Below are 23,718 nucleotides of genomic sequence, written 5' to 3'. Positions count from 1 at the left end.
GGGACCCATTTCCAACATAAATCGCCTCTCGCTTCTGTGTGACCTATCCAGTGCGTGCGGTGTTGGGCTTAGTCACCGGGCTCAGATCCCTAAGTAACCATCTATCTCTTTTTTTGTTCTTTTAATATCTATGATATCTTTAACCAATAATTAAGAACAACCCATTTTTAAGTTGCATAATTATGACAGTAAATTTTTTTTATTTCACCCTATTCTTCCTCTAGTTTTTAGAAAATGTTATAATCTTAGCTCTAACAGTAAAAATTGGTGTAATTTTAGTTCAAAACATCGTTAATTTATTTCCTCTTATGCCAAAAGAATTTTGGAAAAAATTAAAGTTATAAACTTTGATAAAATTATTTAATTTATGTAATGAAAGTTATAAATCTCAAGACTATTTTTGCATTAGCTTTTAATTTTGAGATTTAATAACATTTATTATTCTAATGGTTAGACGAACACGACTCTCCATAATAGTATGATATTGTCACTTTGAGCATAAACTCTCATAGCTTTGCTTTTGACTTACCAAGAGGCCTCACACCAATGGAGATAAATCATTTCCTAAATTAACCAATGTGGAACTCACTTCCAATAATCTTCAACACCAATAAATTCGTATCAAGTACCATATATTGGATGATGGAAGTCTCACATCGGCTAATTTAGGGAATGATCATGGGTTTATAAGCGAGAAATACTAATTCCATTGGTATGAGGCATTTTGGAAAAGCCCAAAGCAAAGTCATGAGAGCTTATGCTCAAAGTAGACAATATTATACCATTGTGGAGAGTCATCTAGCATCATAAACATAATCAGTATTTTTATTTTAAAAAAAATACAAAAAACGTTTATTTATATATATATATTATTTTTTAATTACGATGATGCAATATTCTTATAAGAGTAAATGATAATTTGCACCCAATCTGTCGTCGCATTTGCGCGGGGTTCCCCCGAAATCTTTTATTCCCTGATGTGATCGACCACCGGCAAAAAGTAAAAAATAAATAAATAAACAAAATTTTAAAACGATAAATTAATTAATTATTGTTAATAAACAGTGGTTTTTTCTGGATTAAAAAAATGGTGGCTTTTCCCTTTGCCCTCGTGTATGCCTATAAAACCACAATCCACGTCAGCGTTTCCTTGACACGACGTGTAAACAAACTTGATCATTGGCTGTTAAATAACACGGATTGGTTTTTTTTATAATAATTTACATATTTACCCTCTGATGTAAATTTTGATTGGCTACGTGTTGGCTAGCGGATGGGTCTTTCTTTCATGGAACCCAGTGAAGAGGGGACGGAATCACGTTAATTATAATTAAATAATTATTTAAATATATTTTTACTTATCAATTGATAAGTAAATCCGCAAATTAAGGATAGCTGTTCTTAGAATTTTCACTAATTTCAATTAATCTATTTTAAATATATTTTTCTTCTCTGTTCATTCATGGTTGTGAATTTAAATTCTTTTAATATCGTTAAAGAAATAACAAATATTAAAAAGAATTTCACTTAGCGGACCCACGACACCACGTGGCAGTCAAATAATGCTCATGGCTGAGTCAGCAACCATCACGTGGCGGAATTGCTAAGTGGGTTAGAAAGAAAAATACAGATATGGGATGGTGAGCTGTACAAAGAAATAACAATTATATCACTTATTTCAACTTTATTTATTTAAATAATATTTAATATAAATAAATAAATAAATAAAACCTAGACCACTTGGGCAATTTTCTCTCATAAGTCATACCCATGTCTCTCCAACTAATTCCATTATTGAACGATCCATCGCTCAAATTAACATAAATTATTAATATTTTTAACTACCATTATTTTATTCCTATTTTTAATTATACAAATATTTTATTATAAAGTTTAATCATTTATTCCTGACATTTTATTATTGCTTTTTTGTCTTTTAATGTAAATATAAGTAGATGATCGTCTGTTAATTATTAACCTATTTTTACGAGTTCAATTTTATTATTAAAAAACAGACTACAAATAATTTTAACAAATAAATAATGGTTATACGTATAATTTAATTTTCTCTTAATAAAAAATTCAACCACGTCTTTAAACAAATATAAATCCATTTGAAAGGGTAAAAAAGGAAATTCACAAATGTGTAATTTTTTTTATTAAAATTTCCATAATTCATATAGGGCATTTAATGTGCCATTTTATAGTTGAAAATATTGTAATGCTCATCCGATCAATTGTCTCTCTCACGTGTGACATGCATGTATCTTTCCCCTACAATTAAAAAATCACGAGAGCTAATAGACAGTAAAAATATTTATTAATAAATACTAAATTAGAAGTAGGATAATAATAATATATTAGAACCTTGATAATAATAAATAAATTAATAATCCAATATGGTTGATGAACAGTTTCTTTATACTTTAATGATATATTTTACAACAGGTTCTATGAATTTAAGCATCGGCAAAACAAATCCTATAAGTTTATTTCATAACATTATCCATTTCTTGTTAGTTGTTTTTTTTTTTTTTGTTTCTCGTTTTTTCCCTTTGAATGGTAAAAAAATCTTAAAATTCCATAATATTGAATTTTTTTATACATTGTATTTATTTTTACATATTTATTTTCCATTTTAAAAGTGTTTAAATTGTAAATAAATATAAAAAAAAAACATGAAACGTTACTAAAAACGGAAAATAAGACATCACGCTATAAATAATAAAGTTATCGAATGGACCCACTTAATTAATACATGAAATTAGGTGAAGTTCTAAAAAAAAAAAAAAAACTATATTATAAAAAAAAAATACATAAAATGGGTTAGGGTTATAAAACAAAAGACCAAAGCCTTCCCCACCACAAATTCGGGAATCTAGAACATGTTTGGCAACCCATCGATTTGAAAATATAAAATTATGTTTTATTATCCACTAAGAAAAAGCATAGTCTAAAATACTTGATCAGCCTTCATTGAAAGACGAGTGTATATGTCCACCTAATTAAATATTATATTAAATCTCATAATTTTATATATATATATATATATACATATAATATTAATGTTCATTTGAGAAAACGTTTATTATATCTTATTAATAATTGGACTAAAGTGTTTGACAACGATAGCTAGCCTTGCGTTTTTCATTGAATCATAATTGTCCATACTTTTAAGAATCACTTTCAAAGCTACACATGTAATTGATATTAAAATATTAAAATCAAATGATTTTTCGTTATTAATTATTATTTTTTTTTTGTAATTTAATTGATTTGACTGTACTCGATACAAATAAATAACGTTAATAGACTTTTTGAGAAGGGATCCAAACATGTCGATAATCATTGACTTAAATAAACTTCTCACCAAACAATTTATCTGATAAGAAGTTTACTCTCATGGTTGATAGAAATTAATTTAAAAAAATAATAATTTATTTAAATCAATCAATAAATCAAATATAAATGGTTGAATATAATTTAAATCGTTAATGTTACAAGATCAAACCGTTATCTGGTCAGATTCATTGTGTGTAACCTAATCAAGGTTGATGACGACAGATTTAATCAATTTATTTATTATTTATTGATAATTATAATCTTAAAAAAAGATCACATTATTTACGCTCATTTAATCCTAAATCAATCCATTAAAACATATATATAATTTATTAAAAATTTAAATAAATTAAATTATTTATTAACCACTAACATTATCATTTTGAGAAAATTAGAGGTAATATATACTTATAATTATATAATAATTCAAATAACTTTTAAATGTATTTTCCTTCAAGCTTAATGTTATAGTAATTAATATATTTACTTTAAATGTTTTGGAGGAAAAAAGCAGTTATATTAGTACAAAATGACATTTTTACCCTCAACAATTTATTTATTGCCTACGACGTTGGGATCTAGATGAACAATATAGAGGAAAAATAATTAAAGGGAAATAGGGATAGCACTTTAATTAGTAATTACGGAGTCGTTGACCATGCGAGACTTTCTCTTCGATCTAGCGATGTTTTTGCGTTCTGCTACCATGTGGACGCTCAGACAATTTCTGCCTAGTTGTTTCCACGTGGGCTCTTTTCATTGGAGGATAACTGTACAAAAAAATCCATTTATGATTTTCAAGTTCCAACCATGGTTAAAAAAATAAACCCACTCCACAATCGAACACCAGCAACGTAACCAATGATGCCCAAGTTAATTGAACCACAATCCCCATATAGCTTCCCTTTACTTTTATTATTAAAAAATAGGAAAATTTATTAATTAATAAATTCCTAAACTTTCCATTTTTATGTTTAATAAACTTTTAAATTTACATTTATTAAATTTTATGTTTAATAGGCTTTTAACCTATTTAATATTTAAAAAATAGACGTTTAATATTTTAATAGACACAAATTTTAATTTTATTTATGATATATTTGTTAATTATAAAAATATTAGGTATATAATACCTAAAATATATAAAAAGGCACAAATCTCTTAAAAATTAAAAATCAAGGATCAATCAAAATTGAAGATAAATATGCCAAATTGTTACTTAGTCTTAAAGTTTTTATTTTTCAATTTGGTATTTATTTTTGGAAGTCTTCGACTTTATCTTATGTTCTAAAACTTGTATACGACTATTTTTTTTTTTGTTTTTTCTTGTTGGTTAAAGGTTGAAAATATAGAATTTTGTCAAAATAATTTTTTTTAAGTCGATAACAACCACTATTTATATTGCATAAAAGAATTTATAATGTATGGTTAAATTATTGTTTAATAAACATATTTGATGTTATTTAAATTGAAAGAGAAAAATCAAATTTATTAATGAATAGTTAGAATTTGGTCGTTAATGGATTGGATCTTAAGTGTCGAGTAATACTTAAGGGATATATATATATATATGTATTTTATCCATCTTTGGATAAAAGAATCAATGACTTTTAATCAAATAATATATATTTTAATTAGGTGAGTTATATGGTATAAATATATAAATAAAATAATAGGAAATATGAGCCAAAAAAAAATACTTTTAATACAACTAAAACTGATAAATTGAGGATGAAATTGAAGAATAAATTAAAGTATTAATTTGTATATTTATTCTAAAAATGAAAACACGTTGAATTAGAATCCAGTTTGCACCACGTAGACGTTTGCTAAAAAACAGCGCAATATTCATTGAACGCAAATTAGATTGGGGATGCAAAAACGACGTCGTTTGGCGCGTGAGGTACACGCATAAGGTAAACACGTCACCGCTGAAATGGCGGGGAACAACAAAAACGTTCAGCGTTTTTAAATCTTTTATTTTCCAGCTCTCAAAGTGATCGTACACTTCCAAACCTCTCTCTCTTCTCTCTTCCCTCTTCCCTTTAAATCTGCCATTTCGTCGTTCGTTTGTGAGTTTTTGTTGATTCATTTTCACTCTCCGGAGAATAGAGAGAGAGAGAGAGAGAATCAGTGAGAAAATACTTGACACCGTAGTGAGAGAAAACGCTGTGTAATTTGTTCTTGCTGTTCTTCAGGATTTTGCATTAGGACCTTCAAAGAATTCAGTCGTCGCAAGAGGAATCAGAGACGATTTTATATAAAATTGATGGACAAAAAAAGGTGATCGAAAAGGCCAGAATTCTCTAATATTTTTTACCTCCGAATGCACATGGCTTCCTAGGCTTGTCTTCTCTCTCTTTCGTTTTTCTTTTTTCCGTCACATGCTTTCTTCTCTTGCATTCAATCATTTCTCTTCTCTCTTGTGCGCGCAGTGGCTGGCTCTGATTTTTCTATTTCCACCAGAAACTTTTGATAAACAACGGCAAAGATTCCTTAGATCTATTGTTGAAGCCATCCGCTGTTTTTGAGTTTTCATTTCCAGTGATTCGGACTTCGGAGGTTTGGTGCCGCTTGGCGTTTGATATTGCGGATACGAGGTTAGCATATTGAACTGTAATCCGGTGTTTTCTTTTCATATTGTGAAGCATGATCCGTTTAATCTCGCATTCGGCAGTTCAATCCTCTTCGTTCGTAAATGTAGCTTCCAGCTACGTTTTGACTTGCTTCTTGCGAAGTACTTTGGTTTCATTCATTTGAATCTGATCATCGCGAATTGGAATTCGAGTTCAGAGTCATCTTTTCGCCTCTCTTATTAGTCGTTTCACATTTGGAGATTTTGTAATGAATTTGGAAGAGTACCTTCACTATCTTTGGATTTCCTTTCTAATTGCATTTCATCAGCTTCCGCTGAGTATAAAATTTTTTCAGGCTTGCATTTTGTTAATTTTTTAATTTCTTGATGGTAGATATTCAGCTTCCTCTTTGAAACTGAAAAGTCTTCGCTATTCGAGTAATTAAGCGTACGCTATCGTCTAAATCCAAAGATGTGCATCTTCCGCCTTGAAACTGAAAAATCTTCACAATTCAATTAGTTAAGCGTACGCTAGCGCCTATTTCTGATATAATTCATTTTTCGAAAATTAGAAATCCACTTTATTTCAATCTGAAACTATTATATGTATAAATACTTCGATTGATTTTAAGTTTTGATCTATTGATGGGAAGTCGTGCAATGAATCAATTCATTGAACTTTTCTGCATATGTAGGACCTGCTCTATAACTACGTCCATCTACGACAGTCTCGAAGGTTTTCTCCTATTTATCTGGTAGCACCGTCTTGTGTGCGCTGGATGGAACATGGATGAGCTAAGATGCACGACGTATTACGTCTTCAAGGAATTTATTTGCAGTAGAATTGTCATCTACTTTCTTGTGCAAGTTGGAAGAAATTGCTGATTAATTGCCATGGTCTGCGAGATGGAGACTGAGGTTATTGAAGATATGGACATCGAAGCTGTTCCTTCTATGTGGCCTGAGGACGTTGGACCAGATGTTAGAAAGCAGTTCAACGTAGAAAGGCCAAGAGCAGATCAAGATATGTTGGAAGAAGTTAACATAATAGAGGAACCGACAATTGTTGATTTCAAGAGACTTATAGAGTTAACTAACTATACTGAGAAAGGATCTTCACAATTACAATACCTCGCCAAACAGTGGGAGTATAAGCAAGCGAATGCTGTGCGTCTCCTTAGAGAAGAACTTGACATCCTCAGCAAGCAGAGGAAAGAAGTTGAGCTCAAGAAATTGAAAATATTAGAGGAACATCTTTTTGAGGAAGAAAGATATGCTGGTGATAAACGTCCAATTTCTATTTTAGAAGAATCTTGTGATATATGGCAAGATATTCCAAGGAGGAAAACTGATTTCGTCATTCAAAGTAAGGGAGTTGAAATTGATGCAGCGTATGATACAGTGACATACTGGAAGCAGCGAGCAATAGATCTGGAAAAACTGTTGGAAGCAAGCCTACAGCGCGAGCAGATGCTTGGAGAGAAGCTCAGGGAAAACATAAAAAATGTTGAAAAGCAGTCCTCACCAGTTGAGGAGTTGTCACAGATTCTGAAAAGAGCCGACAATTTTTTGCATTTTGTGCTGCAGAATGCACCTGTGGTTTTTGGTCATCAGGTACTATTTTAACTTCATAATGTTAATTTTATGATGTCGGAATTTCTGATTCTCCTGAGTTCGTCAGTTCGGACTTCTGCATTAGTTATTTCAATCGTTTTAAGGGATTTTGCTATAGTCTCTAGAATAAACATATCCTTGGCTTAGAAAGTAATAGAACATACAAGACAGCTCAACTTCTTAAGTGTGTTGTGGATTCTTAATTATAAAATTAACAAAATTATTTTTGTTGGTCTTTCTGATCTTCTTTAAATACATACACGAAATAGAAGAATGGTAAAATAATGGCACAGGTAACGCAATTTGTGCATGCCGTCAACTACTAGAAGTTGTACATTCTTCATTGTTCTGCTCCACATAGTGAAGTCATCTTTTGTTCCATGGTTGTGTGAATTCCATGCTGCAATCATTATTGTTCAGGTCAACCATAAGGAACTGATTGTTTTAATACTTTCATTTCAGGACAAAGAAATGCGCTACCGATTTATCTACAATCATTTTCCAAGTTTGCAAGAAGAGGTAACCATTTCTTTCACATACCAGGTCTAAAGGAATTGTGTATCGTTTTCCCCCAACATGCTGTTGTATGACATCATTAAAATTAGATCGAATAACTCAATGTATCAGGACAAACTACGACCTCTAGTTTTTTTTCTTTTTTTGCTCCTTATGTAATGCAAAGGGTATTCTTTTTCCCAGGATATTATAGGAAGAACAGACGTTGAGATTTTTACTGGTGCTGGTGTTAAAGAATCTCAAGATTTCAAGAAAGAAGTGCTAGAGAAAGGGCTACCTGCAAAGAGGGAGATTCAGTTTGATACGGACTTATTTGGGCTTAAGACCTTTTTGATTTACGTTGAACCTGTCTTTAGCAAGGCTGGGGAAACAATTGGAATAAATTATGTGGGAATGGACATAACCGATCAGGTGCTTGATCGCTTCAGTATATTTGTGTAAAATTCCTTTTCCATTTTACATGTTAGTCATTCATGTAAACAGTGTGTGTATGTATATATACTTCTAATCAAAATATCACATATCTTATTTCTGTCATCTATAGTGATGTGTTTTCTTTTTCTTTTACAAAAGGTTAAAAAACGAGAAAAGATGGCAAAGCTTCGCGAGGAGATTGCAGTACAAAAAGCCAAGGAATCAGAGCTGAACAAAACAATTCACATCACGGGTTAGTTTCTTCTTTCAACCTATCCGGTTGTCTATTTCTGCTCAATTTAGCTGCTGAAGTTTTCATTGTTTTTTTCTTTCCTCATTCTTGCAGAGGAGACAATGCGAGCCAAGCAAATGCTAGCAACCATGTCACATGAAATTAGGTCTCCACTGTCTGGAGTGGTTAGTATGGCTGAGATTCTGTCCACCACGAAACTTGATCGGGAGCAGCGACATCTGTTGGATGTTATGCTGTCTTCAGGAGACTTGGTGCTTCAACTTATAAACGATATCTTGGACCTTTCTAAGGTCGAGTCAGGTCTGAATTTCTTTGAGTAGAACATGGTTTTAATTCTAGCATTTCAGCCACATTCATGGAGTTATTAATGTGTAACGAAAAAAATACTCAACTATTAGATGTAAATTTGTGTCTATTTTGGTGCTCTGAGATGTTATGATTATTTGGTAGGCCTTTTCTATTTTTCTTTGTCCACACGATATTCAATAACAACTTACAACGAGCAATAGGACCACACAGATGTAACTGGGTGTTTGTTTTCACTTGTTTATGCTCACAATTTCCTCTCACTTGAAGGACTTTTTTCTAGTGGCATATTAACGGAAGCCAATTTATGTTCTACTTCAAATGTAAGCTGATCAGGTATATGATATTTTTGCCTTCTTTTATTAGGAGTAATGAAGTTGGAAGCTACAAAATTCCGTCCAAGAGAGGTTGTGAAGCATGTTCTGCAGACTGCTGCTGCATCATTGCGAAAATTCTTAGTTTTGGAGGGACGTATAGCAGATGATGTCCCCATAGAGGTGAGGGTTATAGATGAATATTAAATGTTTTCAATTGATTAGCTGGATTTTTTATGCTAAGTAGGCATCTGAATCACAATTAAAAATCGAGTAATAGGTACGTATGACATTTGATTTAATATGCCAGAGCAACCTAGGCTGGTGGCATCATATGGATAGTTTTATGCCTCAATCATTTGAGGTAGAAATGGTCATGCCTGGAGATGTGCATTAATCCTAAAAATTTGTGCACCCTATTCAGTCCCCTTTTCAGAAACCTTAGCCATGTATAGCTTCATAGCTTATTCACATATCATCCACTGATAGTTGAACCCATATAATTTTTTGCAATCCCTGCCTATCCCTATCTTCCATTGCTTGATTGCTCGTTTTAGATGTGTAAACTGCCCATTAAACGGTGCAACGTTTCAGGTCATCGGAGATGTTCTTAGGATTCGGCAAATCCTCACCAACTTGATCAGGTACTGAATTTTGTAAATATTTGAATAAAATCATATATGGACTGCATAAACTTTACAGTTTGTTGCACAAAGCATTTCCATCCAAATTCTAAGTTAATAATTGAGAATTCAATTCTTAGGTAATACGCTGGGGAAGATCAATTTTTACTTATAGGTCTACTCCTCTTCCTTCTCTAATGCCTTCCCTCCCCTGGCATCTGTTGACTTGGTGCCGGTTGCCCTGTTTTACAAAATTACCAAATGTTATCTTTCTTTCCCGATAATAAGAAGCTAAGAAAGGCATCTTAGAAGTTAGAATAGCCTAGTTTTGGGTACAAGTAATATACACACTTGTCCTGAGGAAGTAGACATTCATGTCGTCAGTGAGGTAATATGGTTGACCAATGTGACATGAAATCCGTGATAAACACATGCATAAATCACGGAGAAGACTATATTCAAAAGATTCATGTAGACTGCCTTATATAGTTGATAGAAAGAGCGCTAAAGGGTTAATGCAGAAGGAATTTAATGCTTCCATTCCCACATCATCATATGAGAGTCCTCTAAATAGATAATTAATCGATGCAGTAACGCAATCAAGTTCACTCATCAAGGAAAGGTTGGAATTAACCTTTATGTGCTACCCTATCCACCCATCGGAAAAGGAGAAGAAAGCCCCAAGAAATCAACGGCTGATAACTCAACAGTTCCGGTAAATGGTTGGCAAGAAGGAACATGTCTTCCAGCCCCTCAGAATGGCTCGCGTGGCCAGAAACACGGTGACAGAAATCACTTGCATTTTGATGCACCAGGAACCCCTAGTAAAAGTGAAACCACACAGAATGGAAATAGAGAAAACGAATCTTGTTCACCAGAAACGACGGTATGGATACGGTGTGATGTTTTCGACACAGGAATTGGAATTCCAGGTATGCTTGAGTATATTTCTGATCATTTAATATACTAATTACACAATTATGAGTGGTAATGTTCATTTGATTTCTTTTGGAATGAAACAGAGAATGCATTACCAACCCTTTTTAAGAAGTACATGCAAGCTAGTGCCGATCATGCTCGCAAGTATGGAGGGACTGGACTTGGGCTGGCAATATGCAAACAGCTGGTAAACTGTTCCTTCATGTTAAAATTTGCCTCAATTTTGAGGGGCTTCTTCCGAACATAATCCAACTTCATCCTTGCTTGCTTAACCCATCATTATGCACTTGCTTTTGGAGCAGGTTGAATTGATGGGTGGTCATCTCACCGTTTCCAGCCGAGAGAACCATGGATCTACATTTACATTTGTTTTGCCATACAAGGTTTCAATCACCTGCAGTCCTTCCGATGATTCCGATGATCTCTCCGACGACGAGTCCACAAATGACGAAATGACTGAGGGCTTCTTCCAATTCCAACCCCACAGTTTCAGTTCTCTAGCATCTTCTAATGGCACAAGGATCATCCCAAACTCAATGTTACATACAACTGGGTATCACACCTCAACCAAACTCAATGGATTTTCTGAACCTTCTTTCCCTATTCCCACGAACAACATCACACCACAAGAGACTGCTTCTCATAGAGATGTCCGTTATGCCAATGCTGCTGCGGTAACCTCAAGCGAATCACAATGTTCATCGAGTCGGATGAACTCAGAGCTTGATAACGAAAACCAACCAGACACTAATGCTCGGTCCCAAAATGTTGGTGTGAATTCAGTTCACAGATCAGAAACAATGAAGCAAGAAAATGGATTGGAAAAGCCAAGTAATAAACTTCTAAAAACAGAACAGGGGAAGGAGAGATCCGATGATGGAAGTAACCATTGCAGAAGTAGCAGTAGTAGTGGTTCTGAAGTCACAATGGGATTGGAACCCAGAATTCTTCTTGTCGAGGATAATAAGACCAATATTATGGTTACTCAATCCATGATGAAGAAGTTCGGCCAAAAAATCCACGTCGTAACTAACGGAATCGAGGCTGTTCGTGCAGTTCAACGCCGTTCTTACGATCTCATTCTCATGGTATGTGTTTCTGCCTCTTCAACATAATTTTTATCAAAGTGCATAACAAAATTATATTTATTTAATATATATATCATCACTTTTATAATTTTTAAAAATAACATCTTTTAGTTGCCTTTGTTTTTTCTTCTTTTGTAAATTTTATAATTTATTGCTATAAATATTATATCATTTTACTATTTTATTTTTTTATTTGTGCAATTAACTATATTTTCAAGATTTTTCATGACATATTTTTATTTTGTTTGTTAAGGCATGCATTTTGATTTAACAAAATTATATTTATATGTTTAAAAATAACATCTTTGAGTTGCCTTTGTATTTTTTTTTTCTTTTTGTAAATTTTATAATTTATTGTTGTAAATATTATATCATTTTACTATTTTATTTTTCTATTTGTGGAATTAACTATAATTTCAAGATTTTGCATGACATTTTTTTTTTGTTAAGGAATGCATTTTGATTTTTATTCGGAAGATTCTCGCCTCCTGCTAGAAACGTACTCTTAGCACTTTCATCCGGATTTATACCCAATGGCAATACTTTTTAGGCAGATTTTTAAACATCTAACAGTTTTTTAAAAAATATATTCAGTTTTACCTTTTAAGTTTTGTTATATTTCGTAAATTTTGTGCTCAAAACATGTCGTGTTTTTAATTCGTTATTTCAGTAATTTACTCTGCTTGCTTGCATCATTGTGGTATATGAGGATTACTTATAACTTAATAAAAACACCAGAAGGCACTAGAATTATTAATGGAATTGACATGTAGATTAGCACCAAATATCTGGAAGGCTCGAGGGATTAAAATCAGAGGAGGAATTGAAAATTAGGTTTTTTAAACGTGTGGGAATTGTATGAGGAAATTTTGGTCGATTCGTGCAGGATGTATTCATGCCAGTTATGGATGGCCTTCAAGCTACAAGGTTAATTCGTTCTTTTGAGGAAACAGGCAGCTGGGAGGCAGCTGTAAATGCTGGAATCCAGCCAACTACGCCTTATTGGACTCCTTCCTCCCGCAGGATACCCATCGTTGCTGTGAGTACTTTTTCCCTTTCCTTTTTTCTTTTAATCAACAGCCTTAATCATTAATCATTTATGCGAACAGCGTACTAAAACATTAATAAATCAAAATAAAACATTAAAAGAAATTATATATCTATACTATTATGCGTATGCATCATGTCACATAAGTGATACTAGGTAAAATATAGATTAAATTACTAGATTAGTTTATGAACTTTTAAACTACTGCTTGAAACGTCCTTGAACTGTGAAACTTTAAATTTAATGTTGAAATTTTTTAGAAATGTATGAAATATGTAATAAAACTTACCATGCACTTTTCTTTTCACACACCAGCTTTGAAGTTTAAAAAATGTATTAAATATTCTTTTTTTTTTCACGTAGAAAGACCAGTTAATTTATCATTTTTATCATGAATATAATCATAATATATAGTTTTAAAGATATCATATAAAAATTTTCAAAATCAATACCCTGTTTAATAATAAAAGCTAAATAAATTTACATTTTCTTTAGTTTTACCACTTTCTGGAAACACCTTTAAAATCTTAACAAAACCTTCAAAAACAAAGAAACAAGTTTTAAAAATTTACTTTACCTGATGTTTAAAAGCTAACTATAGTTTAGAAAATTAGTATTAAGAAAAAGGGTTAAGAAATAAACATAATTTTCATATAAAAAACTATTAAAGACCCTTAACAATTGAAATCATCATTAATTTAGGACTGGTCTCAGTGCAAGAAAATAATTTACTAGTAGTGTAAGTAATGAAATGAGTGGGGTGTTGTACCTGCAGATGACGGCAAATTCAATGTCAGAAAGCGCTGATGAGTGTTATGAAAATGGTATGGACTCGTTCGTATCAAAGCCAATCTCCTTCCAGAAGTTGAAAGAATGTCTGGAACGGTATTTACCACAACCTCCCTTGTAAATGTATGGTTTGTTTTGAGAAAGGTAATGGTAGAAACAGTTCAGTAGGAAAGTTTTGTAATCTTCCCTTTACCTCTTTTCTTTTTCTTTTTTGGGTCAAGTAATGTAATCATTGTAACATATCCTCTTACCCTTACCACCTGCCCAATTTGTAAATTGTACAGTAAAAGCTGTGGTTAATTTCCAGAGAAAATCTGTAATAAAGTTATCACATTTTGCTTTCGTGAGAATTAGCTAAATCTTCACTTCAGTCAACATGGACACTAATCTTCTTTTTTATGTTTCCTACTAATTGGTGGGTGATCGAGCTACTCTAAGAGCCTAACATCTCAACTCAATCATGTTAAAATTTAAAACTCTTTGTTTGGCTCCATCAAGAATATCTAGGAAATTCAAAATATTACAACAGGTGTGACAGTGACTTAAAAAAGTCTGGAAATATTTGGAAAAACATGATAAAACATTTTAATAAATAACTTTCAGAAGCTTTTTTATTTAGCCTAAATTCTATTCCGTTCTAAATTTTCCAGGAGAAGAGGAATGGACCAAGAGGATAGTACTATATCTTTCAATAAAACAAACACACCTCATATAACATAAAATGGCCTCGAATGACGCTAACTTTTAATATCGTCTTTATTTTTTTTATGCTTCAAAAGCAAAAAGAAAAAAGAACTCAGACCTCATTTTTTATTCTTTACTATTTTTTTCAATGAAAAAAGAATGTCATGTCTTTTATTTTATTCTCTAAAATTAAAAACAAAATTTAGAACTAGGACCATCGTTTTTTATTCTTTACTATTTTTTTCAATGAAAAAAGAATGCCTTATCTTAAATTTTATTCTCTAAAATTAAAAACAAAATTTTACTTTTTGAGAAATGTTTTTTTAAAAACAAAGCAGTAAAATAAAAGGATTTGTAACTAAATAAAATATAATAAATTAAATTTATTATTCCATTTCGAACATTCCATCATGAGACCTATAGTTCAAATAAATATTTTAGACCTATAGTTTTTATAAAAAGTAATTTTTTTGTAATATAAATTGAAATCGAATTACCAATCTTATTTTTATATTTGAAAATAAATAAATATTTTAGATATAATATTTCACTCTCTAAAAGTAATAAATTACACAAATCCTCCTAACTAACCCAAGTCAAATGTTTCACTGATTGGTTCATTATCAAATAATTCAGTTGGTTTAAAAGAAAATGCTTTAAAAAATTGGCACGAGATTTGCTTACAAGACGAAAAGAAAAGGGAAAAAAAAAAAGAAAAAGAAAAGGAAAAACCAACTTTATCAAATGCATGTGTTTCAAATTGAAGGGAGAAAAAAAGAACGAAAATATCAACCCTTACTATCCCTTATCCATACTAAGCACTAAAATCTTTTACCCCCTAGGGTAAGATTACCACCCTTGGAACCTAATCAAATAACACATTCACCTATCTTCCCTAGAGGATGTCCAAGCATAGAAAAAGCAAACTGTAATAGCGAGATCAATGAAGACGGTAAAACATAATATCAGAAGGAGAGTGAGAAAACCTGTAGGTCCAAAGCTTCGTTGATTATTAGACTCCCAACATCCTTGCACTGTCAATTAACAATCAGATACCGTTCAAATTAGATACACAATAAATTTAGGAGAACTACAGCGAAGATACATTTCACACGATTAATTACAGTAGTCATAGTGCCATCTGAGTGGAATAATATGCCCTAAATGTGGGGATGACAACGAAATGAACAAACATGTCACATTGGATATGGAGTAACTAGATGTTAAAAAGGGCCAATTTACATGCTTCGTTAACCTTTAGGAACAGAAAACAGCTGATAAACATAGGACTGTGTTGAGCTATGTAGCAACATTTTTTCATCAAAAATGGCAAGACAGAACACAGAAGAAATCTAGCAAAAAATTATGCAGCCAAACTACAGTATTTTCAAGACAATAGAACAGAGGGAATCAAAACAAGCACACAAACTGCTCCACAAATTTCTTTGACGGAAAACTACACCTCAAATTCAATTCATCTCTGGAAAATGGATACATTCAGCTCAAGATGTACCAGCTGATAACCTTTATTTTCCATGGACACATTTTTTTAAATCAGTTTTAGGCAGGAAGATTATACTGTGAGCCAAACAAAAAGCTGCGCAGTTATGAATAATGGTCTTAACATTGAAATTCAGTCGAAGGGAGATAGCACTAGTATAAATTGTCCTTACTTCCTGAAGATATATGCGCTCAAGTAAGACAAACCAAGGAAGTGATAAAGAATTTTGGTTTAGCTTGAAAACTCATTAAATGAATAAGTTCCTCAACACAGCTAACTCTTGAGAGCAAAAGATATGAAGCGGGAAAATGACAAAGAATTTCTTATGATTTAATTAGACTAAATCTTTGAGTGCAGTTTTATTTCAGAGCAACAGAAATGTTATCCTATCAATGAAAAGAGAAAAGACCTTCAAATTGCAGAGACAAACCACCTCCGCGTGCATTGTATAGCTTAAACGGTAATCTTAGCGGTAAGCATGACTCGTTTATCGCCAAAAACAGCGCCAAAGATGAAATAGTCATCGTCTAAAATCAGCAACAGTCATTGCGAACAATAATATACTCGAGATATTGCACTATAGACCTCCAAATATCTAATTAATAAACAAAATTAGACTAGATGATTATTGTCTTCTTCCAGCCGACTTACCATTACAACGGATGATGCGTAATATATTAGCAGATTGCGAGAGCTCCAGACCGCGTTTTATCGTATCGAAGAGCATATAGAGATTTGAACACGCCAAGTGTGTCGCCATTGCAATTTCTACGGAGAAACCTCTTGCGGAACAAGAGCTACGAGCCTCGTCCTGAAAAAATCCAAACACGGACGCGAAACACGACAAATCGACATGAAATTAGATGAACATTCAACATTTTACAATCATCTCTTGGAAGATGACGAATGCAAATACATATTTCAACGATTTTGTACATGAAGTGCAGAAAACTGCTAGAAAAACTCAAAAGAATATGAACTGCGACTAATCTGTCGACGAGAAACAGATATACTCTACGATTTTATAAACGAAATGTAGAAAACTGAAAGGAATATGAACAGCGATTAATCTGTCGCTGAACGTAAATGGATGAAAATAAACGATTCTAAATGAAGAAAAATACCTAGAACCGAAGGTCCGCGCGCCGTGTCTGTGATCCGTTTATACAAAATCACGACGAAGAAAAATTGGAAATGAGAGTGTAGATTAAGGCAGTTGATTTCCATATTGTAACTCTCAGGAAAAGAAAATAGCGCGAAAGAGAGACTCCGACGCGGATCTCGTTCCTGTTCTCCATCCTAGCCCGCTTTTATAGTAGCGCCAGGCTGTACATAAAAGACGAAATGCCCGGGCCGTACAAGTTACGGTTTATAGTTTTGTAAATATCAATAATTTGTAATTTATTACATCCACATATTTTTTTAAATTCAAACTTTAAATTTAATTTTTATTTGGAACCTAAAATATTTTAAAACTCAATATTTTTGAATTTTAAATTTGATTTTTAATTGATAAAAAAAATTTGAAATTAATTTCCATCTCTTTTTAAAAACGACATACCGATAAGTTTGGTCAAATGTCTTAGTAATGTTAAATTAATTTCAAATTTTACTACTCAATCACTAAACATGTCATTTTTTAACACTTTACCCAAATATAAATTAAATTTTAATTATAAATAAAGTTTTGGATTTAAATAGTAAAAAAAAAAAAAAAAAAACATTGTTGATTAGATCGGATATTATTCTCTCCTAAAAAATGCTGTAATTCTTTTATGTAGTGCTCTTTCTTTAAAATTAGATGTTTTGGAAAATTATAATATAAGGTTTTTTAATTACGAATCTAACCTTTCATGTTCTTTATTTATATTTCTATCAAATGATTCCTCATATTCTTCCTCATTTCTGATATTTCTTCTGATAGTGAGAGCTAAGAAGTATATAGATGAACTGTCTTTTACTATGATTAATATTGATTGTTAGTATAATTAAGCACGTGTTTGCACTAAATTAAAAGTTTTCGAAAAGATCCGATACAACAAAATTTCAAAGATTATGCGCAAATTTAGAACTACAGTACTCATTATCGTTAAGCTAAAAATTGCATAAAAATATTTTTCAATTAGAGATGATAGAATGACGCGGCATACTATGGTTATGGCACTTCTTCACTCGAGCTGGAACATTTGTTTTTAAGATTTTGTGAGACTGTATGTCGGTTGAAGAGGGAAATTTCTCCCTAGTAGACGCGTTTTAAAATGGTGAGACTGACACCAATATGTAATTAGCACAAACAGACAAGAATTTAGGTCGTACAAAAATGGTATGAACACTACTCCCTAGTATACGCATTTTAAAATGGTGAGACTGACAGCAATATGTAATTAACACAAACAGACAAGAATTTAGATCGTACAAAAATGGTATGAACACTACTCTCTAGTAGATGCGTTTTAAAATGGTGAGACTGACAACCATATGTAATTAGCCAAAACAGACAAGAATTTAGGTTGTACAAAAATTGTATGAACACTAGCAAGCTTTGATAAATAAGAAAAAGACATTGGAGCGTTTGTACCAGGCCTATGTGACTAGTGCTCATTGGAGCTTCATTATAATCGAGGCTCACAATTCTTTGTTTGATATTTGAAGATTAAACGATTTAATTGAATTTGGACCATTTTATTAAATATATGAATTTTTGAACATGATAAAATATTTTCTATGGTTGAGGTAAATTATTGATTAAAGAAATTACAAAATATAAAATTGGCGCTCCAAAATATTTTATTTGCAAAAAGGTCCGAAAACGGATTTTGATTTGGGGCCCACGAGGGCTGTGTAGGCCTCTTCAGAGTGGAGGTAGGGAACCAAAGCATAAACGGATATATTTCTTATATATCCCTATAAAATAAAATTTATTATCCCATTTATAAAATTAGGTGTCCGAAAATGCACCACGATTATAGATCTCGCTTTTTTGTCCAATTAGATTTGGTTCTATTTTTAATTAAAAATAAAATTGGCGCTTATGCCCTATTATAATAACCCTAAAACTACAACCCATAACTATATTTAATTTTTTATATTAAAAAAACCTTTAAAAAAAGTACCATAAAATTTGTTGTGGGTATGTATTGACTTCTTTTAAGAATTTAAATTAAAAAAAGAATATAAAAAAGTCAAAAATAAATATTAAAAGTTTTGAATTACAAAAATCAATTTAAATTTTTATTCATAAACTTGTCCATAGCAATTTAATTTAAATGAAATTGACCAATTTTTATCCTCCATTATTTTATAAATTTACTAATTTCAATAATATCAAATTTGGTACAAATTAGCCACTAAATAACTTTATTAACTCGCAATTTTAAAATTAAAATAGTCGAATTTTACTGTGATTTGATTGTTTTTTTATTATTTACTGTGCAAATATGAAGTTATAAAAATAACAGCTTTATTAATGCTTTATAGAATTAGAATCAGAAAATAATAAACTAAAAAATAAAAAAACTTTTAGGAATACCTCTAAACAACTAGGCCATTTCATGTATGTTTTTAAAATACATTATATTCTCATATTAAAAAATTAATAATAATTTTATTATAATACTAAAATAAAGATCACCGTCTAAACTCGATGAATACACGAAGGTCAAAGATAATAGCGGGAAACAGGCGTAAATCGCGGGTCTTCAGTAGGTCCACAAAATGGGCCCACTATGAATTCTCGTGGGCCCATATAGAGCCCACCAACCAGCGTCAAGATAGTGGGCCTACTAAAACCAAGATGCTTGAAGGGTATTTTTAGTATGAGGGGCCACCACCAGCTTTGTTGACTGCTGCGGCAGGATTTTCATTTCACGTATGGTGATCTCACTTCATTCATATATCTCCATCATTTACTCAGCTCACATGCTCACCAACTTTATGTTGATTCATCCCTGAACTACATCTTATTAGGAGAGGTACCGCTTTGATACCATTTGTAATGATAGTATAGTCAGAATTTTAATTATGATTTATAATACAAATTCGACACCTAATGGCTTCAATATTTCCCTTTATCTCTTGCGACATATGGTCAAGTTACCTACTTTTCGCTTCTAAGAGCGAAGACTATCACCACAAACTAACATAAATTCTTTCAGCATGTTTTGTTCTCACTCACATGCTTTTAATGAAGTCATCCAACATAAAATTGCTTAAAACAAAACATGCTTAATAATAGAGTTCTTACGATTGAGTCACTGAAAAAAATTTACACCTTATTGGTATAGGTAGTTACTTTTAATCCTTTTAACCCTTTCATAGTCATTCTATCCTCAGTATTGATCTTTATATTTATAAGGTTTGTTTCTTTGGTCCATAAATATTAAAAAAAATCAAATAAGCTTATAAACTTTCATGTTGGTTTCTATTCGACTTTTATAAAAAAGTTCATAGATCCCGTTCATGCAAAATTGAAAGTTTAAGGTTTATTAGACACGAAATTTAATTTAGTATTTAATAGATTTGTCGACCTTTTTTAAATTATGAATACAATAATTTATTAATTAAAAATACAAAAATTCAAAATTCAAAATTTTAATTTTAATTTTTTTAATTCATAAGTTGCAATAATTGCAATAATTAGAAAGTCGTGTAAAAGATGATATTGAGTAACTTGTATGCTAAACTAGGTTGAAATTGGGAAGATAACCTTTCCTTTTCTTTAACCGTTTTTATTTCTCACTTTTCAAACTAATCGACATTTTAGAAATTTTAAAATCATAGCTAAAATTCAAAAGAACAAATATAGTTTTCAAAGGTCAATTCCATGTCCTTTTTAACTAAAATTTCAGTGTTGATTCAAAAAGGTAAAGAGGCACAACAACCAAATAGACAAAATAGGTAGTTAGTATAAGCTTTGAATTTCTAAAATTAAAAAAAAAATCATTTAATTTAGGTATATTTTAATTTTATAATCCGCTCTTATCTAAATTGACATTTAGCGTAAATTAAAGTATATTTCAAACGTTAAAATGAAAAATATACACACTAAACTACTTGTTGAATGAGTCTTCTTGGAACGGTCGATTAACTCCAAAGGACTCAATGATTTAACAATCCAGTGAATTGGTCAACTTAAAAAGATAACACAGGCTTTAGATACTCACCCAAATTTTAAATTTCGATGAAAAAGGTTGAGGAGTGTCAGACGCGAAAATAGTTATTAGTCTCAACCTCTTGTGTGGAGTAAGACAGGTAAGAACAATAACATCAATACTACATTTAGTTACTGGCAGTGGAATAAATTCAAACATCAAGGCCAGACCAACAGATTCAAAGCAAATAGGTTTGACTTAATTGTTTCTGACGGTAGATTCTAATCATGATATTGATCCATCACAACTTTAATAACTGCAGTATTAAAAGCTTTCGAGCAAGGCAAGCATGTATATCCGGATATAATAATGTAGTGTATTTAATAATTTAATTTTGATAGTGAAAAACATGGTTTAAATTTAATTTGACATTATTACCCTTTAGGACCCATAAATTATTTAGCATGAGTGCATATAAACTGTGAAGTGGACAAATTCGTGATCTAATAAAAGTGTTGAGACTCGGGCGAGTAAAAGAGAATATTCCCTTCTTAAACAAACCGACAAACGTGACCCATCAGGAAAAGCTAACGCAGGAAAAGAGAAAGAAATGAGGCGAAAAAAAACGCTCCGTTCCTTCGTCCCTATCCACCTTGCTTTCTTCCTCCTATAAATACTTCATTCTTCACGCTCTTTCATCTCACAGACCTAATAATTTCCTTTTCCATTGTTTCTTCCGATCAAATCAGAACAGAGATCAAACGAATTCAGTAACAGAGCAGAAGGAAGCTTGAATCAATGGAGAGAATCTCGCCGTCGGCACAATACTCTTCGCCGTCGACCAGTCCGAACATTGCAGAGCGATCGCTGTGGCACTCTCCGTTGCCGTATCTCTTCGGCGGCCTTGCGTCGATGATGATCCTGATTACCTTTTCGCTCGTCCTTTTGGCCTGTTCTCACTGGAACCTCTGCCGACGGAACAGAGGCAGCGACGATTTGGAGAACGGCGGCAGTAACGAAGCTAAAATCGACTCGGAGATGCGGTCTGAGAAGGCTAACTACGACGATAACGTTCTGGTTATAATGGCCGGAAACCAGAAACCGACGTTCTTAGCCAGGCCTGTGTGCGTACGAATTTCCTCCGCCGTGAAAACCGCCGTTGAGGAGAAAAAGACAGCGGAGAATTCGGAGAAATCGACCAAAGTGTATGATCGAGAAGTTTCTTCTGAAGCGAACACAGTCATTCAGGAATCCGGCGAGGAAGAACACGAGTGAGTTTTTCAAATAAATTGTTTTCCGATCGAGAAATTTTGCCACCAATTTTGTAGAGTTCTAATCGAGCTCTGTTTTTTCTGAAGAAAAAACTGTAAATTACGATGGAAATTGTTATCCGATATTCCTCCCAGATTGATTGAGATTGAAATCACATTTCCACTTTACCAATTTCGGTAAGAACCGAACGTTTATTAAAGAAAAATATCATCAATCGGATCAATATAAATAAAACCAATTTGATTAAAGAAAACATAAACAAATGGACAATAATGAGAATAATCGTATTTCTTTTTCATTAATTTTGTTAATCAAGGTCACTTCGAATAGTGATTTATTTATTTATTTATTATTATTATTATTATTATTTTAATTGCTGGATGTCGTCCGAGGGAAAACTAGAGAGAGGAGAATAAAGCGTTAAGAAATGAAATGACGCAGACGAGAGAGGAGATATATTCTGAACGAACCGTGTCCATTTTCCCACCTCCAGTTGCTGGGAACAAAAAGAAAATAGTTTTTTTTTTTTATAAATATTTTCTTATTGGATTTTCATTTTTTATAATATTATATTTAATGAATAAATAGATGCCCCTAAAAATTTAATAAAAGTTTCGATAATTGACATTCATGTGCCAAATCAAATGGTAAAAAATTTTCGGTCAACATAATTGTGATGTCCCACATTGGTTGAGGAGGAGAACAACCATCATTTGTAGTGGTATGTAAACCTTCCCCTAGAGACGCGTTTTAATGCTTGAGGGGAAGCTCAAAAGGGAAAGCTCAAACAAACCACCATTTTATAGTGGTGTGAAAATCTTCCCCTAGAGAGGCGTTTTAAAGCTTGAGGGAAAACCCAAAGAAGACAATATTTGCTAGCTGTGGATCTGAGCCGTTACAAATGGTATCAGAGTCAGACACCAAACGATATGTCAGCCTTCTCGCTATTCCCCGAAGGAGGGTAGACACGAGACGGTGTGCCAGTAAGGACGCTGGCCCCAATGAGGGGTGGATTTAGGGGCGGTCCCACATCGATTGGAGGAAGAAAAGAGTGCCAGCGAGGACGCTGGGCCCCGAATCGGGTGGTGGATTGTGATGTCCCACCTTGGTTGGGAGGAGAACAAATCACCATTTTTCCCGAATGGGGTGGATTGTGATGTCCCACCTTGGTTGGGAAGAGAACAAACCACCATTTCTAATGGTGTGGAAACCTTCCCCTAGGAGGCGTTTTGCCCGAAAGCTAAAAAAGAACAATATCTGCTAGCGGTGGATCTGAACCGTTACAATAATTTAACAAACAGGGTCATAGAATGGAATTCCTTTCTTTCTTTCTTTTTTTTTTTTTTTTTT

The 23,718-nt window shown here is 32.4% G+C and overlaps 2 protein-coding genes and 1 long non-coding RNA gene across 3 annotated transcripts; 2 read left to right on the top strand and 1 right to left on the bottom strand.

Annotated features, from left to right (window-relative positions):
* The first annotated feature begins 5,347 nt into the window (after window positions 1–5,347).
* LOC111442630 (histidine kinase 5-like) lies at window positions 5,348–14,262 on the top strand. Its single transcript, XM_023080075.1, has 14 exons — window positions 5,348–5,625; window positions 5,778–5,942; window positions 6,613–7,531; window positions 7,994–8,050; window positions 8,231–8,458; window positions 8,621–8,714; window positions 8,808–9,014; window positions 9,387–9,517; window positions 9,929–9,978; window positions 10,549–10,889; window positions 10,980–11,083; window positions 11,199–11,984; window positions 12,871–13,023; window positions 13,808–14,262. The coding sequence occupies exons 3-14, from the start codon at window positions 6,812–6,814 to the stop codon at window positions 13,940–13,942; spliced, it is 3,006 nt and encodes a 1,001-aa protein (XP_022935843.1). The 5' UTR covers window positions 5,348–5,625; window positions 5,778–5,942; window positions 6,613–6,811; the 3' UTR covers window positions 13,943–14,262.
* On the bottom strand, window positions 14,029–17,272 carry LOC111442631. Its single transcript, XR_002710337.1, has 5 exons — window positions 17,131–17,272; window positions 16,658–16,817; window positions 16,416–16,601; window positions 15,492–15,539; window positions 14,029–14,081 (listed from the first exon to the last, which is right to left on the bottom strand). It is a non-coding gene; the product is annotated as an uncharacterized LOC111442631 (long non-coding RNA).
* Window positions 17,273–21,790: 4,518 nt separating this feature from the next.
* On the top strand, window positions 21,791–22,501 carry LOC111443424 (protein GLUTAMINE DUMPER 5). The gene has a single exon (XM_023081234.1). It carries the CDS (start codon window positions 21,895–21,897, stop codon window positions 22,369–22,371), a length of 477 nt encoding a protein of 158 aa, XP_022937002.1. The 5' UTR covers window positions 21,791–21,894; the 3' UTR covers window positions 22,372–22,501.
* Window positions 22,502–23,718: the final 1,217 nt, after the last annotated feature.

This window comes from Cucurbita moschata, unplaced genomic scaffold (genome assembly GCF_002738365.1).
Source record: "Cucurbita moschata cultivar Rifu unplaced genomic scaffold, Cmos_1.0 Cmo_Scf00005, whole genome shotgun sequence".
NCBI classification, from domain to species: Eukaryota; Viridiplantae; Streptophyta; class Magnoliopsida; order Cucurbitales; family Cucurbitaceae; genus Cucurbita; species Cucurbita moschata.
This window is presented reverse-complemented; position numbering and strand designations above follow the sequence as displayed.

What these genes read in the sequence shown, in the direction of transcription:
- LOC111443424 (XM_023081234.1), top strand. Translation starts at nt 21,895, where the DNA reads ATGGAGAGAATCTCGCCGTCGGCACAATACTCTTCGCCGTCGACCAGT.
- LOC111442630 (XM_023080075.1), top strand. Translation starts at nt 6,812, where the DNA reads ATGGTCTGCGAGATGGAGACTGAGGTTATTGAAGATATGGACATCGAA. An exon ending in GAATGGACATAACCGATCAG is followed by an intron (nt 8,459 to 8,620) that starts GTGCTTGATCGC and finishes CTTTTACAAAAG; the next exon opens with GTTAAAAAACGAGAAAAGAT. An exon ending in ATCCTCACCAACTTGATCAG is followed by an intron (nt 9,979 to 10,548) that starts GTACTGAATTTT and finishes TAATCGATGCAG; the next exon opens with TAACGCAATCAAGTTCACTC.